Source organism: Ananas comosus, linkage group 13 (genome assembly GCF_001540865.1).
Source record: "Ananas comosus cultivar F153 linkage group 13, ASM154086v1, whole genome shotgun sequence".
NCBI lineage: Eukaryota > Viridiplantae > Streptophyta > Magnoliopsida > Poales > Bromeliaceae > Ananas > Ananas comosus.
The window spans coordinates 5,070,572-5,088,463 of record NC_033633.1 but is presented as its reverse complement, the minus strand read 5'-3'; the positions used below and the strand labels follow the sequence as shown (position 1 = coordinate 5,088,463).

The window sequence follows — 17,892 nt, the reverse complement described above, 5'->3', positions numbered from 1 at the left end:
CGAGAAGCCGCTGCGGACCCGTTTTTAAAACTTAGATTATTTAACACCTTGTTAACCAAGATAGCTTTTACTTGGTATACGAGTCTACTGGCTAATTCTGTCCGAGATTGGGACGAATTAGAAAGGAAATTTCACGAACAATTTTATAGATTAGAACCAGAATTGTCGGTAGCTGATCTAGCTCAATTTAAATAGAGAACAGGAGAATCGGTTGAAGAATACTTGAACCGATTCAAAACGGCCAGGAGCCGTTGTTTTGTAAGGATGCCGGAATCCGAATTTGCCAAAATGGCATTTAACGGCTTACATTTCAAAATAAAAAATTATTGTGAAGATAAATATTTTTCAATTTTTTTAAATTTGGGAGTTCGGGTTGCTCAGTATGAGCAGTTCCGAAAAGGAAATAATGAAGATCGGCCCAGATGGGGCCAAAACAAAGATTGGAACAAAGGGAAAGAGAAAAATATCTCTTTTCTTGAAAAATCTTCGGGTCACGAGAAGCCGAATACATCTGAAGAAAAAGAAGATTCGGTTGATGAAGCCGAAATATATATGGTGGAAATGGTAAAAGGCCGCCAACCATATAAATGTGCTTTGTTAAAGCTTGCTAAATCAAGCGAGTCAAAAGCACGAGTTTCAGCATATACTTATTCATTTGATGTATCGAAAACCGATTTAATTTTTGATCGGTTATTAAAGGATGGTCGAATTCAGCTACAGGAAAGTCAAACTATATCTCTTGGAGAAGAATTGAAAAGGAGGAAATACTGTAAATGGTACCATTCATGGAGCCATAGAACAAACGAATGCACTACCTTTAAGAGGCAAATTCAAAAGAAAATAAATGAAGGTCGGCTCATATTTGCCGACCAAGAAAATAAAAATATGAAAATTGACAAGAACCTGTTTCCATCGACTTTCGATTTCCGCAAGGTGCACAATTTGGGAGTTGGAAGATTGATAGGTGAGTTTTGTCATTGGAATTGGTGGATTAAGCTTAAGTACTGAAATTTGGGAGTTGTAATGCAAGTTTTGGTGTTTTTGATGTTTAGATCTTTGGAGAAGTTTGGTTGCTGGTTCTGAGTGATTTCGGCTTGTCTCGACAGGGTTTCCAGCAACTTCGCGACCTCGTGCTGCCGTGGATTAACACTAGAGGTGGGTTAATGATGCTTACCGAAATTTGCGGAATTACCTCCTAAGCTTATATGTTGTTAGCATGTGTTTTAGCTTTGTTTTTCATGTTAGTAGCTCAATTCTATAATTAGCATGTTTCTAAAATCTGAATTGGAGCCTAGAATATTAGCTAAAATATATATGTTGGATTTGGAATTGATTTAGGAGAAAACTAGCGATTCTACACCGTCATTTGTTAAAACTATCAGATTTAGCTCTAGGAGCCGTAGTTTGTTTGTATCGCCGCAGTTTGTGAGCGGTGGATACCCAGAATAGTGTAGAATGCATTTACACTCGTGCTGAGATGCCGAGCTTATTTTTATAGCAGTGTTTAGGCTGTTCCGGACTGTTGGGTGCCGTTGAGGTTAACAGTGGACCCGGATTGCTGTTTTTGCATCAGATTGTGCCGAGGTCACGTGAGTTTGGTTGTAGTGTTGTATGATTACATGTACATGTACAGCTTCGCTTCATATACAGAGAAAATTTCTATGTATACAGCGGGTCTGTTAGCATGCCCGGAGAAAAGAGTAATCCGGGACATTACAGGGTCGTTACACTATATATATATAATTTTGTATGCGATGTATATATAGGTCATTACATGCCTACCTCTTAATTTGTGTGGGTTGGGGGAGACTCTATCAGTCTAGCTGGCTGTCATACGCACCTAGGGAGCCTTTGGAGGCGGTCCCACAGTTTGACAATTGATGCCAATAATTATAGAAGTTTAATTGAGAGTTTACTATATGTGACACACACAGAATCGGATATTTTGTTCACGACTAGCTTATTTTCTTAGTTTATGCAAAGTTTGAGTAAAGTCCATATGGATGTAGCAAAGCGGATCCTTCAATAGCTGAAAGGAACTATTGGCCTTGGATTATGGTTCACTAACCTTAACGATTTTTCTTTTTTGGATTTTTTTATATAGTGATTGACCAGATTCTATCGACAATCGTAAAAGCATAAGTGGACACATGTTCAAGCACCGTTCAAATGCAATGTACTGGTCCTCAAAGAAGCTAGTAACACACAATGGCGTTAATATCTTCCTAGGCCAAGTATGTTGTAGTTACCAATACCGCTTGCCAGGCAATTTGGCTGCGAAGGATTTTATGTGACTTGAAACAGAACCAGATCACAGACTCCACAATCATTTATTGTGACAATTAATCTAAGATTACTATGATGAAGAATCCCGTAGACCAAAATTGAAGCACATCAAAATCTAGTATCATATTATTTGAGGCCAAGTGGCGAATGGCAATATTATATTGGAGTATTGTTCGACTCAGGAGCAACTAATAGATATTTTCACTAAGCCATTCTGGCTAAAGAAAATTATTTGGTGCTGTGAAAGATGTGGTGTCATAGAATTTGGTCCTACGGGGGTGAGTTAAAAGATAAGACTAAATTAATCTTAGAATATTAAAAAATTAGCTAGATTTATTCTATTGTTATTTAGTTATAGATATTAACTTTTAGTTTGAAATTGTGTTGGGTATTTTCATAATTATCTGGAGTTGGTTGTATTTTTTTATTATCTAAAGTGCATGATTTATGCACTATAAATAGAGACGGATGCTACGTACAGGTGCAAGTTTGCTGAAATTTTCAATTAATTATCCTCCACCTAAATAAAGTTCTTTCTTTTCATGTATTCTATATTTTCTTGCTCTCTAAATACGGGCATAACAAATAAATGCTGATTTCTCAGATTATTGGAATTTTATGACCTAATTATTTATTAGGGGTAAATTAGTAATGTTATGCTTACACTTTAAAAATCCTCCTTGTGGTTTCAATTTTTTTCACTTTAGTACCATGTGGTTTAAAATGTATCAAGTTAGTACCATATGGTTTCTCACTTTATCACTTTAGTACCCTGTGGTTTAAAGTGTATCAAGTTAGTACCCTGTGGTTTTGCACTTTATCACTTTAGTACTCTGTGGTTTTAATTTTGTATAAAATTAGTACTCTGTGGTTGTTTAAACTATAGGGTACTAAAGTGATAAAGTGTGAAACCACATGGTACTAACTTATACACTTTAAACCATAGGGTACTAAGTGAGAAAGTGAGAAACCACAGGGTACTAACTTGATACACTTTAAACCACAAGGTATTAAAATGAAAAAGTGTGAAACCACAGAGGGGGTTTTTGAAGTTTTCCCTTTTTTTTTTCTTATAAATTACATCTATGTCCTTATATGATTAGCATCTTTCTGCCAATTAATCAATTATGGCACGCAGAAATTGTTTGTAAGCATAATATTACTCTAGGTAAAAAGTAAAACTTTGTTGACAAACATTTTGTAATTTTTGTCCGCGTGCATGATCTTATTAGGACAGATTGGAAAAGAAAGATTTCAAACATAGTAAATTCACTAGATATATACAAAACTAAAGGTAGCTAATTAAGAGACCTTAATTAGTCCATAGTGTGAGATATTTGACTCAAAACCTTAGCATGCTCCTCAATCAAGGACACAAACACATCTACTCCCCCACCCTCACCCAGACCAGGAATGAATACAACCAACCCATCCGCGGGCACCCAAGCCGGGATAAAACCGCATAAACGTCCACCCCCACCACCGAAGTCCGCTTTGTGGAAGTCAAACCCTAACCAGCTATCCACCTCCACCGCCGGCGACAGCATGTTCCCTTCCAATGCGTACACCGGCCGCAGCTCCTCGTCGCCATGAATCACCCCGAAATCGATAAATGACTGGAAGTAGTGGTCGTCGATCTTTCGTATCCCTTTGTGGACAATCTGTGCCGCCTCTGAGAGCCCTCCTTCAATCAAAAGCTTCACTTTCGCCCCAGGATGCGCCATTAGCACAACATTACCTATTATAAAGAATATTTACATGATATCAAAAGTGGCTATCTTATATAATTCTGTAATGCCCAATAGCGCTATATCGAATGGAAAAAAAATTCTGATTACAAATATAAGAGACCATGCATGTACCTTAATAATAATAACTGAGTTTAAAATTTTGGATTGATGGTTTGAGCCCAACGAGTTATTAATTATTACTAATGATCAAGTTGAATCGTTATAAATGGTATAAGAGTCAAATACCAGCCACCACGGGTTTGGTGGGAACCAAATTCTATTTCTTTTTTTCTATTCAACTTCCACATATTGCCAAACTTAAAAGAGTTTCTAGTCTAGACGTTGAGGACAACATTTGAATATAAGCTTTTAGACAAAATATAGTTATTTCGCTTAATTACCAACGAACTCATCTGGCAACGGTGGCTGTAGCCGCCTTCTGCCATTCACCGATATCCTTATTGTAGCGTATTCTTGCTCTGCGAGACCGCGAGCTATTGTAATCTTTCTCCATAGGTACGCCGATAGAGTCTCAAAGGTGGTGTACTTCCTATTCAACTCGGCCTTCAGCTTTGCTATGTACTCCAAAGGATAGCGCAACACAATGTTCGCTATGTCGCTTGGATTAATATTTCTTTCGCTTAAGGATAAGCCATCTTGATTTGGACAAAGAGGCAAGAACTCAAACCCTCGGTGTGGGAACTCGTACTTCGGTGGGTTACGTGGCTTGAGTAGCGATCGATCGAAGACTGGGGGCTTCTCGATTGCCAATCCACGGACTGCCCGCCCCCATGCGACAAAAAAGGTGCTCATAGACTGGCCGTCGGCCACTTGATGGTGCGCAGTCATCGCGATCACAAGCCCGCCACACTTGAAACGATTGAGTTGGACTTGGAACAAGTGTTCAGGTTCTTCAGTAGGGGGGTACAGTAGGCCGAAGTGCCGTGATGGCTCGAAAGGGAGGTGGTCCAGTAAATTCGAGGCCACCGCAGCTTCTAGTAGCAGTGCGCCCCTGCCTTCGCCTCCGATAACAAGGCATGGTCGTCGAGAGTGCTCGTGACTGTAGCTAAGTTGCGCAGTTAGTGTCGGGAAGTGAGCCAGTGTTTTTTTCAAGCCATCTATGAGGGATTCATTTGATGCAATTGGAGGGACGAAGGCGAAGAGCACGACGATGTGAATGTTGGATGTGAAGCGGTCAAAGACGGAGAGGGGAACTTCGGACGAAACGGCAGTCGGATCACTATGAGATATGATGGTAGTCCTTTGCACTTGGACCTCCATTGATAGTTTAATTAAGTCTCCTTTGGTTGAGGATGGAGGAGCAAGTATATATAGATAGATAGATAGAGAGAGAGAGAGAGAGAGTTGTGAGGGTTGCGTACTGGAGATGATACCACCATGGCCACATGCTAACACGTAGGGCATAAGTGTTTGACTGAATGTACAAGGAAAAGTTCAAAGAGGTTTGAATGGTGCATCTTACTTTGAATAAAATCAATCAATTGTAATATTGTGTTAATTATTATTTTATTCATAAAAGGAAAAAGTGAGATGCCCGGACGTTGTATTAAGTTTTAGCACATTCAGTAACCAAAGCTAAAGTTGTCTAATTAAAAGGGTGTCGGTTTCTCTGAGAAGTGTGAAAAATTTTTTTCCAAAAAAATTAAGTTTTTCACAAATTGTTTTAAAAGAATTTCATCCGTTTGATTTTAACAAAAATTGGTTTTTTAAAAAGTTTATTTTCCAAATTTCATGGCAAATATTAATATTTTTGTTTTTCAATTTTTTTAGAAAAACGAAAATATTAGTTTTTCACAAAATTTGAAAAGAAGCTTTTTCCAAAAAAAAAAAATTGGAATCAAACGAACGAAAAACTAAATAAAAAAGGAGTTTTTTTTTTTATAGAAACTCTTTTTAACATTTTTTTTCAAAAAAACAAAGAGCCCCCTAAAGGAACGTAGGTTTGGAGTAGAAATTAATTATCACTCTTTAAGTACTAGCTCATACATGAATCAAGACATGCATTGGAAAACTATTACTTTATGAAAACTTAATCCTAGTCAGATGGTAATTTAAAAGTAGCTACAAGGGTAATGGTAGAATAGAAAAAGAGTGAACTGGATGTACTGCTATTTCATTGTGCTAGCTGTTCATTTGAGGCAAATTCTATCTCGCATTGATTAATTTTGGGTGGCCTTACATGCAGATGTTGGTTAGCCATGTGATGTCATGCATTGGCTTGATGTAGTTAAAGAATACATGATAAAACTAAACTAACCCCTTGACTTTTCAGGGAATGAATTAAATAGCATGCCTTCCAAAACAAAGATGGACTGCGTGTGGATTAATCTGCTACTACCAACCTAAATCAAATTAGCGAAAACTCGAATTTTGTTTCCTAGAGTTGGGCTCTGTTTTAATGTGATATAATAATAATAATATGGCAATTACATAGTGCTTTAAATGGCCATTTTCCTTTCGACTAGACAACAAGAGGTATATAGGTGTATACAAGTTCATGACTTCTCCTGATAATTTTTAAAAAATTTTAAAATTTTTATTTTTCTGATATAAATATCTTTGTTTCTTTTTTAAAAAAAGTTTCTACTTGCTTATATTTTGGAGGAATCTAAAATTATTTAATTAACAGTTTGAATATTATCCTCTTTTTCGCTATTTTGCCCTTATAAAGATATTATAAACATCCTAGTGAAAGAGTTTAATAGCAACATGTTTGATGGAAATACATGAAACTCAGGACTTGTATGTGAAAAGAGAGAAAGTTGCAGGCATATTTAAAATCACCTTAAGAAATCAGTGACCGAGCTAATAATTTTCCAAATCAAATATTACAAAAACAATCGTTCTTGCTATAATCCAAATTGAATGACTTAAACCGTATATATAGCGTTTGTAAATGTAGAATGCATTAATGATTATAATACAAGTTATTTATTGTTTTGTATAAGTAAATATAAAAAAGCATGAATAATATTCTACTAAACCAAATCAATAAACTTAAATGCGTATCAAATCCTGTTGAAACTTTATAAGAAATTAAGATCGTACCTTCTGCCATGATTTCGATTTCTGTACCTGATTCATAGGCGGCGATTTTTTGCTCGTGGTTCGTCCTCGTTCGCGATCTGCAAAATAGCGGGACGTTTAGAGTGGGACGTTTCGAGTCTAAATCCCTTATCCCCGGAGATGAAGCCGTCACAGACAATTGGATTAGCGTTAGACCGGGACTCCTGTATGTTACATATTTATGTATAACTTAATGTAAGGATGTTAAATCACACACGTCCATCAAAGACGTGTCCAGCTACATCGTAACCGTAAAATCTACAGTATCTTTATAGATTGACTTAAATAGATTGACCGTATCTTTATGGATCGCCTTGAATATATCACGTAGGCCACATCCAACAAATCCCACACAAGCTGGGGATTCAACAAGAACAACACAACAGATGTTAGAAACAGAGCACTGAAAATTCACTTGGCTTTAAACGATCTACCAAATTTTGTGATTAAAATAAAAAAAAACTTACAGTAAATCGCTAGAAAAATTAGAAATTTTTGAAGATAAGAAAATAGCTATTTCAATCCGAAAGCGTGCGAGACACTACCCTTTCCGTTCTTCAAGCTAGATAAACCAGAAATCCCACCTCAAGATAGGACCGGAACTCTTTTTTCGATCTGCAAGCACAACTGTGCCAAGTGAGAGCAAAAAGATTGTCAAAAGTAACATAGAAAAATTCTGATAAGTGGGGATATATTATGGCACTGTCATGTGGATTTCTTTTAAAGATTCACAAACCCTAACGTTAAAGTCCCCAATGTGCACCAGAAGAGATGTGCGAAAATTCGCACGTGGCAGATCTTCCTCTTAGGACAAGCACATTGCACATATTCGCCTGAGGACACGCAACGAGAAAAGAGGAAATATTCAGTCAATAAATAAATAGAACAAATCATTCATCTGCAAGATAACGCAGCTCGCAACAGGAAAAAGAAAAACGCTCGATCAATAATAAATAAAACAGATCCTTCAGCTCGCAACGGGGAAAAAGAAAAACACTCGATCAATAATAAATAAAACAGATCCTTCATTTGTAAGATAACCCAGTCCAATTCAGCATGCACACGAATTAGTGATTTTTCCCTCAAACCCAATTTTTTTCTTTTCCGCAGGCCCTTAGGCTTATGCCACATCCCCAAATATAATTGGATGTGGTTTTAGTTCCACTTACAGTGTGGGACTAAACATCAAAGAGAAAAGAGCAATCTCATCAACAGTATTATAATTCAAGTTGAAAAAGTTGAAGAGAAAGAAAGTAGAAAAAAAATAATTAAACTTGAAGGGAAGTGAAATTTCAAAATTTTCCACTCAATATTTCTAACACCATATACGTATCAAAGTTGTTACATCCGTAAGAGAAAAGTAGGATGTAAATTTTACAACCATTCATTCATAAATTTAAACACTCATTTCTTAATATTTAAAAAATTGATAGATTAGTATAAAATATTGGTCAATCGATAAGTAGACCTGTCAATCTCGACCCATACTCGCAGGTGCCAGCGGGTTACCCTCAATTTTGCGGGTATGGATACCAACTTTTTCAACCCAAAAAATTACGGATAAAACAGGTAGGTATACATTAAGCTGTGGGTATTTTGGGTAACCCACGGGTACCCACAGGTACCCGCACATATATTTTTTAATTACAAAATATATTTTCTTAATTAAAATATATATATTTTTATTTACCTATTATAAGAATTTTAACCCTAATTTCTTATTGCGTGTCTTTTATATTACGAAATTTCTTTACTTTAAGACTTTAAATATTTTTATTGTATGTTATAATATTTTAAATAATGAGTTATGTTATACTTTTAAAACTTATATATATATATATATATATATATATATATATATATATATATATATATATATATATATATATATAACATAGAGTGAGGCTACTATGCTATCGAAGCACGGAGCCTTCCGTGCTTCAACTCGTTTTCGATGTTGCGACTTTCGATCGTTCGATCGGCTCCGTTAAACTTGATCTAGAGTATTTGGAGTACCTAGAAAATAAATTTTATTATTTTTCGATATCATTTGCCTAGTAATCGAATGGGCTCAAAATCAACAAATTTCAATGGCCTAGTGAGCCGTTTGCAAGTTTAACGGTGTAGAAATATCCAAATCACGTGAAATTTTGATAGAAAATTCTTTATACTATATAAAACAAGATCAATATCTTTGATCAAAATTTTAATTCATTTATCACGTTTTGTAAGATTTTTATTTTCAGCCGTTGATTTGAGCCCGCTTCGTTCACTAGGCAAATAACATCAAAAATCATAAAATTTATTTTCTAGGTATTCAAATACTCTATCAAGTTATACGGAGGCCGATCGACGTATTCGAAAGTCGCAACATCGAAAACGAGCTGGAAGCACGGAAGGCTCCGTGCTTCCGATAGCATAGTAGCCTCACTCTATATACATATACATATATATATATACATATACATATATATATATATGTATGTACATATATATATATATGTATATGTATATATATATATATATATATATATATATGTATGTTTTGCATTTAAAAAATATAAGAGAAAAAAATATATATATGTATGTTTTGCATTTAAAAAATATAAGAGAAAAAAAGAGAAAAAAATTGCGGGTAACTCGCAAACCCATGAGCCCACCCGCAGGCGGGTATGGGTAAAAATGTTGACTACCCAAAAATTTGTGGGTACAAGTGGCAAAGGGCTTGGTGGTTGGAATTCGAGATCCCAAGTTCGAATCCTAGTTGATTCACATTTCCAGCTAAGTTTATTTCTAAATGAAATAAATGAAGCGGATAGCGTGCTACCTATCTCTCAAAAAAAAAAAAAAAAAAACCATGCCCAAGTAACCCATGGGTATAATGACCCGCCCGCGGGTTACCCAACCCACCCGTTTATCAGGTCTATCGATAAGTAGTGTGGAAAATTTATATTCATTTTTTAGAAATACAAGTAGCATTGCTCTATTAATAATTATTTTATGATATGTATGAAAGGAAAGAATAGACATGAAAGGCACAAATAACGAAATGTGAACACACATGCACGCTCACGCATATATAATATAGGATTAATTGCATATAGGTCCCCGTATATGGTGAATTGCAGATATATTCCTACAAATACTATGAGAAAATTAGTCATTAGTGGCATTTATTTATGCTGTTAAATGATCAACAAATGCTGCTAAAATTTTTAGCAGCATATGACACCAAATACTGTATATGCCAATATTGCTAAAAGTATTAAAAGCATTTATAAAAAATGTGTCAATGTGAAATTAGTGTTATTAGGAACATGCCGCTAAAAACGATTAAATGGTAATTTTAAGTTGTTTATTAGTAGCACATAAATATAATGCCGCTAATACAAATATTTGATTTTAGGAACTGAAATTTTAAAATTTTAATTTTATTTTAGTTTAAATTTTTTTGAGAGAAAGGTAGCATGCTACCTACTTCATTTATTTCTTTTAAAAATAAACTTAGCCAAAAATATAAATCAATTAGGATTCAAACTTAAGACCTCGAGTACCAACCACCAAGCCCTTTGCCATTTGCGCCGGTGACTATCAGTTATATACATTTGAATTTTTTAAATTTTAAGTCTTCAATTTGAAAATTGTAAAATTTTAAATTTTAAATTGTTAAATTTAGATACTAAATTTAAATTTTTAATTTTCAAATATCAAATTTTAAGTTTCAAAATTTATAGTTTTAAATTTAAAATTTTAAATTTAAAATAAATTAAAAAATTTAAAAATTAAAAGTAAAAAATTTTAGAGTTTCAAATTTAAAATATAAATTTTAAAATTTTAAATTTTAAATTTTAAATTATAAGTTTAATTTTTAAAATTATAAGTTTCGAATTTTAAACTTTAATTTTAAAATTTTTAATTCTAAGTAAAAATGGGATATATTAATAATTATATATTGATTAGTAACGATATTTAGCAATAAGTGCTACTAGTTTATTATATTTAGCGGCATTCACTAATTTATGCTGCTAATTTATTCTATTTTGCAATATTAATAGTAAATTACTGCTAAATATTTAAATCTAGCGGCAATTATCAAGTAATGCTGCTAAATATATTAATTAGCATAATTTAAATAAATGTTGCGGAGCAACATTTATTTGATTTTTAAACACTTCAAGTGGTATAGATCATGTTTAACGGTGCCGATCATCGATTTGGAGGCTCCATCATCAAAAACAAATTGGTGGCAACGGAGCTCATTTGCTATCGATAGTATTATAGCTCAATTATATATATGTAGGGAAAACTTCAAAAAAAAACCCATGTGGTTTCACACTTTTTCATTTTAGTGCCCTGTGGTTTAAAGTCTATCAAGTTAGTACCCTGTGGTTTCTCACTTTATCACTTTAGTACCCTGTGGTTTAAAGTGTATCAAGTTAGTACCTTGTGGTTTTGCACTTTATCACTTTAGTACCCTGTGGTTTCACACTTTATCACTTTAGTACCCTATAGTTTAAAAAACCACATGGTACTAACTTGATACAAAATTAAAACCACATGGTACTAAAGTGATAAAGTACAAAACCATAGGGTACTAACTTGATACACTTTAAACCACAGGGCACTAACTTGGTACATTTTAAACCACAGGGTACTAAAGTGAAAATAATTGAAACCATAAGGAGGGTTTTTCTATATATATATATATATAGAGAGAGAGAGAGAGAGAGAGAGAGCAGAGTTGGACTGGGCTACTATTAGTAGCAAAATTCCATTGTTGCTACCAGTTTTTTAGCTTTGGATCAACTCTTTTCATCATTCTTAACCATTGGATTAAATACTATTAACCAGTGGGGACACTCAACCCTAGGGGGACCACTTAACTCTAACTAACTAATATCATCCTAACCCTATTAATTTTCATCAAGGGTTAAAACTTGATAGCAAAAAGAGCGTTTTACTATTAATAGTATTCCAGCCTAATTCTATATATATATATAATATATATATATATATATATATATCACTACAACAGAATTAGGTTATAGGGACACATGTTTGGGACACTTTTGAGTAAGTTCCCATTTATCTAAAACTTAAAAAATATCTACTAATGCCTAAATATAAAGCTCAATCCAACCAAAAATAAAATATTACTTACTCAACCACCACACCAGTCCATTTGGCCGATTACAAACAGAAAAGAAAAAAAAAAAAGAAAATCAATTACCATCTTTCTTCTCTCTTCACTCAATCCACTGAAATTCTAGACGAAGAGTCTTTTCTGTCTGTCTTCTTCCGCCACCGCAGCAACGAGATAGAGTTTCGGCAGTTGTAAATGCTTAAATAAGTGTTGGTAAATTAGCAGCACTTTTTAGATTATAACGACACTCTTTAACTGTCACTATATACTAGCGACCCCACATATAGCAACACTTTTTAAAGTGTCGGTAATTTTAGCTAGCAGCACTTTTTGACATTTACTACATTTAAAAGTGTCGCTATAGACAGTTTTTGTTTAGTGTACATATATATATATATATATATATATATATATATAGCGTCCGGCTACTATGCTATTAATAGCACGAAGCACTTGGTGCTACCAAGTTTTCTGCCGTTAGATCTACCCTTTTGATCATTTTTATCTATTAGATCATACTATTCAACCAACCACCCACTCAACCCTAGGGGACTCATTTCATCCTAACCGTACATCTCTTAATCTAATGGCCAAAAACTTGGTAGTACCAATGACTTGGTACTATTAATAGTATATTAGCCTATATAGTTCTATATATATATAGAGCTAGGCTGGTATACTACCGGTAGCACGGAGGCCTCTATGCTACGAAGTTGTTTTCAATGATGCGGCTTCTAAATCGACGATCGGCTCCGTTAGACTTGATCTACAGTATTGAAAGTATTTGGAAACTAAATTTTATAATTTTTCGGCATCTTTTACCTATCAAACGAGTAGTCTAAAAATGAACGGCTGAAAATAAAAATTTCATAAAAAATGATGATAAAAGACTTTAATTTAAGATCAAAGGTTCTGATGTTACTATAAATAGTAAAAAAAAATTTCTATAAAAATTTTATCAAATTTGGATTGTTTTACATCATTAAATTCACAAACGCATCACATCTTTCATTAAAATTATCAATTTTGAGACATTTTGATCACTAACCAAATGATGTCGAAAAATTATAAAATTTAGTTTCCAAAAACTTGTAATAGTGTAGATCAAGTCTAACAGAGCTGATCGTCGATTTGGAAGCCGCATCATTGAAAACAACTTGGGAGCATGGAGGCCTCCGTGCTACCGATAGTATACCAGCCTAGCTCTCTCTCTCTCTCTCTCTCTCTCTCTCTCTCTCTCTATATATATATATATATATATATATATATATATATATAGCAGGACTGCTGTACTCTTAGGAGCACGGAGGCCTTCATGCTCCTGAGTCGTTCGCCACACTAGCCCATTAAAATCAGTCATTTTTGACCATATTTTGATCGCTTGGTTAAATGAATGTAAAAAATTATAAAATTTGTTTCTGAATAGCCAAATATTGGTCGATATATTTAATAGGTAATCGCTCAGTCGATCGGATATTTCTATCATTGAAAAGCACTTTACAACACACTTTGAGTGTCTCCGTACTTCCGACAGTACAAGCTATACTAATTATATATATATCATATTATAATTTTATATTATATATATATATATATATAAGACGTATAGAATTCCGACAATGACAATGGAATCTAAAAAAAACTAAAAAATATTTATTACAAATGGTTATGGATTAATTATTAAAATATCTCAAATAAATGAAAGTATCAATATAATCTAATTAAAAAGCATCAATTCCTGATCCATTTTATAAATTTCAATTCTTAGTGACGATTCTAATCAATTTGTTAAAAATATCTCAAATAAAAACAAAACGGTTAATGACAAAATTTAAAAATATCTCAAATATCTATTCACTACTGTTTAGCATTAAAATAAAAATTTGAGTTTAAATTATGAATTAAATTTAATTTGTCAACATTTGACTTACAATTAATTTTTTTATTACAGTGGTACTCAAAATTAAAATTTTAAATTAAAGAATGTCGAATATTAAAATTTGATGCCTCTTTAGTTTAAAATACATATTTAAATTTAATTCATCCAAACTTAAAAAGATATAATAAATTTCGAATGTAATATAAAAAAAAGAACAATGTAGGAATATGTAAATATTTTCTAATAAAATATATACAATAATTTATAAATATAATTTTTTTTGCTCAAATTTTTGGATACTATTATATATATACAGACAATTTATTATTGATTTGAAAATAAATTAATAATATTGTTACGTTGCATTTAGTACGTACATTCAATCTAGTATAGTATATAATCGTATTAGAATTCTGAAAATAAAGAGCGGAATCTAATAATATCTTTTTTCTTAGTGAATTATTTTTTCGCGTTTGGTCCCGTGGGTTTTTCTCCAAGTTGGAGTTTTCCCACGTAAATCTCGGTGTGCTTTTTATTTTCCGCATTTATTTTTATTGCATCGAGATTTGTGGTTTTTGGCCTTTCGCCTATTCACCCCCCTCTAGGTGATAGATACAATCTAGATAGATCCTTGGGCTCCTCAAAACTTTCATGCTAGTAATAGCACGAAGCACTTGGTGCTATCAAGTTTTCCCCCGTTAGATCTACCTTTTGATCATTTTCACCCGTTAGATCATACTACTCAACCAACCACTCACTCAACCCTAGGAGGCCCAAACAAATATAACATATGAATTTATAAATTATAAATTTATAAATAAATATAATGTGCAAATTTATATTGATTTAAAATAAATTAAAATAATTATTACGTGCATTTGCAAGTACACTCAACTAGTATATATATATATATATATACTATAGTTGAGTTAGAATACTATCGATAGCAAACCGGCTCTTTTGCCACCTATTTGTTTTCGATGATGGAGCCTCCAAATCGACGATCGACACCGTTGAACATGATTTATACCATTTGAAGTATTTAGAAATCAAATTTCATACATTTTCAATATTATTATCTTATCCATCAAATGGGCACAAAAATGAACGGCTGAAAATGAATATTCTTAAAAAAATGATGATAGGAGTCTTGTAATCAAGATCAAGAGTATAGATCTTGTTTTAAATAGTTTAAAGAATTTTCTAACAAAAATTCAATTGATTTGGATATCTTTACACCGTTAAACGAGAAAACGTCTCATATCGACCATTAAAATTACAAATTTTGAAACTCTTTGATCATTAGGCAAATGATGTCGAAAAGATTTGAAATTTGATTTCTAAACACTTCAAGTGGTATAAATCATGTTCAACGGTGCCGATCGTCGATTTGGAGGCCCCATCATCAAAAACAAATGGGTGGCAAAAGAGTCGGTTTGCTATCGATAGTATTCTAGCTCAACTATATATATATATATAACTAGGCTAATATACTATTAATAGCACCAAATCATTGGTGCTACTAAGTTTTTGGTCATTGGATTAAGAGAGGTGCAGTTAGGATGATGTGGGCCTCCTAGGGTTGAGTGAGTGGTTGGTTGAGTAGTATGATCTAACGGGTGAAAATGATCAAAAGGTAGATCTAACGGGGGAAAACTTGATAGCACCAAGTGCTTCGTGCTATTACTAGCATGAAAGTTTTGAGGAGCCCAAGGATCTATCTAGATTGTATCTATCACCTAGAGGGGGGTGAATAGGCGAAAGGCCAAAAACCACAAATCTCGTCTCAATTCATATTTATTTTGAAATTTAAAATTTAATTTTCATCCACTATAATTAAATTTTTGGATAATAATGCTATTTTTTAACAGATTAATCATACCGTTTGTTCTTATTTGAGATTTTTTTAATTAAGTGAACCATTCATTTTTAATTGACACAACCATTCGTAGGATTTGATTTATAGATGGATAAGAATGCTAGATTAATCATAACCATTCATTCTTATTTGAGATTATTTTAATTAAGTGATCATACCTGTTCGTAGAAAATATAGGGAATATTCTTTTATTCCTTTTTGGATTTCTTTATAAATGGATAAGAATCCTATTTTTTAATAAGTTAATCATAACAGTTCATTTTTATTTGAAATTTTTTTAATTAAGTGATCATACCCGTTCGTACTCGTTCGTAGGAAATATATAAAATATTCTTTTATTCCTTTTTTGATTCCGTCTGTCATTGTCGGAATTCCTATATACTCATAAAAATTTAATTCATATTTATTTTGAAATTTAAAATTTACATTTCATCCACTATAATTAAAATTTTTGGATAATAATGCTATTTTTTAACAGATTAATCATACCATTTGTTCTTATTTGAGATTTTTTTAATTAAGTTAACCGTTCATTTTTAATTGACACAACCATTCGTAGGATTTGATTTATAGATGGATAAGAATGTTAGATTAATCATAACCGTTCATTCTTATTTGAGATTTTTTTAATTAATTGATCATACATGTTCGTAGAAAATATAGGGAATATTTTTTTATTCCTTTTTGGATTTTTTTATAAATGGATAAGAATGCTATTTTTTAATGGGTTAATCATAACCATTCGTTTTTATTTGAGATTTTTTTAATTAAGTAATCATACCCGTTCGTACTCGTTCGTAGGAAATATATAAAATATTCTTTTATTCCTTTTTAGATTCCGTCTGTCATTGTCAGAATTCCTATACGCTTATATATATACTAGTTGAATGTACGTACAAATGCACGTAACAATTATTATAATTTATTTCAAATCAATATAAATTTGTACATTATATATATATAATATATCCACAATTTTACAATAAAAATTATATTTATAAATTATATGTTATATTTTATTAGAAAATATTTACAATATCCTACATTGTTCTTTTTTTTTTATATACATCGAACATTTTTATATACTTTTTAATTTTTGATGAATTAAATTTAAATATGTATTTTAAACTAAAAGCATCAAAATTTAATTCACATTTACTTTAAAATTTAAAAATTTAATTTTGATCCACTGTAATAAAAAAATTAATTGTTAATTCAAATTTGGTACAAATTAAATTTAATTCATAATTTAAACTCAAATTTTAATTTTAATGTAAAATAGATGAATAGATATTTGAGATATTTTTAATTTTGATCATAACCGTTTGTTTTTATTTGAGATATTTTTTAACAAATTGATTAGAATCGTCACTAGAATTGAATTTATAAATGGATAGGAATGATGCTTTTTAATAGATTAATTATAACTGTTCATTTTATTTGAGATATTTTTAATAAATTAATCATAACCATTTGTAAAGAATATTATTTTATTTTTTTTAGATTCCATCTGTCATTGTCGGAATTCCTATACGCTTATATATATATATATATATATATATATATATATATATTAATAATATATATAATATACGTCTCCTGTACTTTCGAAAAGTACGAACTCTGTGCTTGTAAGATTTGTTTTCTATGAATAAAAAGTCCGATCGACGATCGATTCCATTAAATGATAAATCTACCCAATTTGACTATTTAGAAACAAAATTTTATAAATTTTTTTGAGCATCATTTACGAGCGATGCAAATGTCTCAAAATACTATTTAATGCCATATGTGGACCTTTTTAAGTTCAACAGGTAGAAGTATCTCAAATTACGATGAAAATTAAATAGAAAATTTTACTTAGATATTAATAGCAATGAACAAAATT

At 32.1% G+C, this 17,892-nt stretch overlaps 1 protein-coding gene across 1 annotated transcript; it reads right to left on the bottom strand.

The window, feature by feature from the left end:
* Nucleotides 3,603–5,297, bottom strand: LOC109719713 (tryptamine hydroxycinnamoyltransferase 1-like). Its single transcript, XM_020246499.1, has 2 exons — nucleotides 4,418–5,297; nucleotides 3,603–4,024 (listed from the first exon to the last, which is right to left on the bottom strand). Exons 1-2 carry the CDS (start codon nucleotides 5,295–5,297, stop codon nucleotides 3,603–3,605), a joined length of 1,302 nt encoding a protein of 433 aa, XP_020102088.1.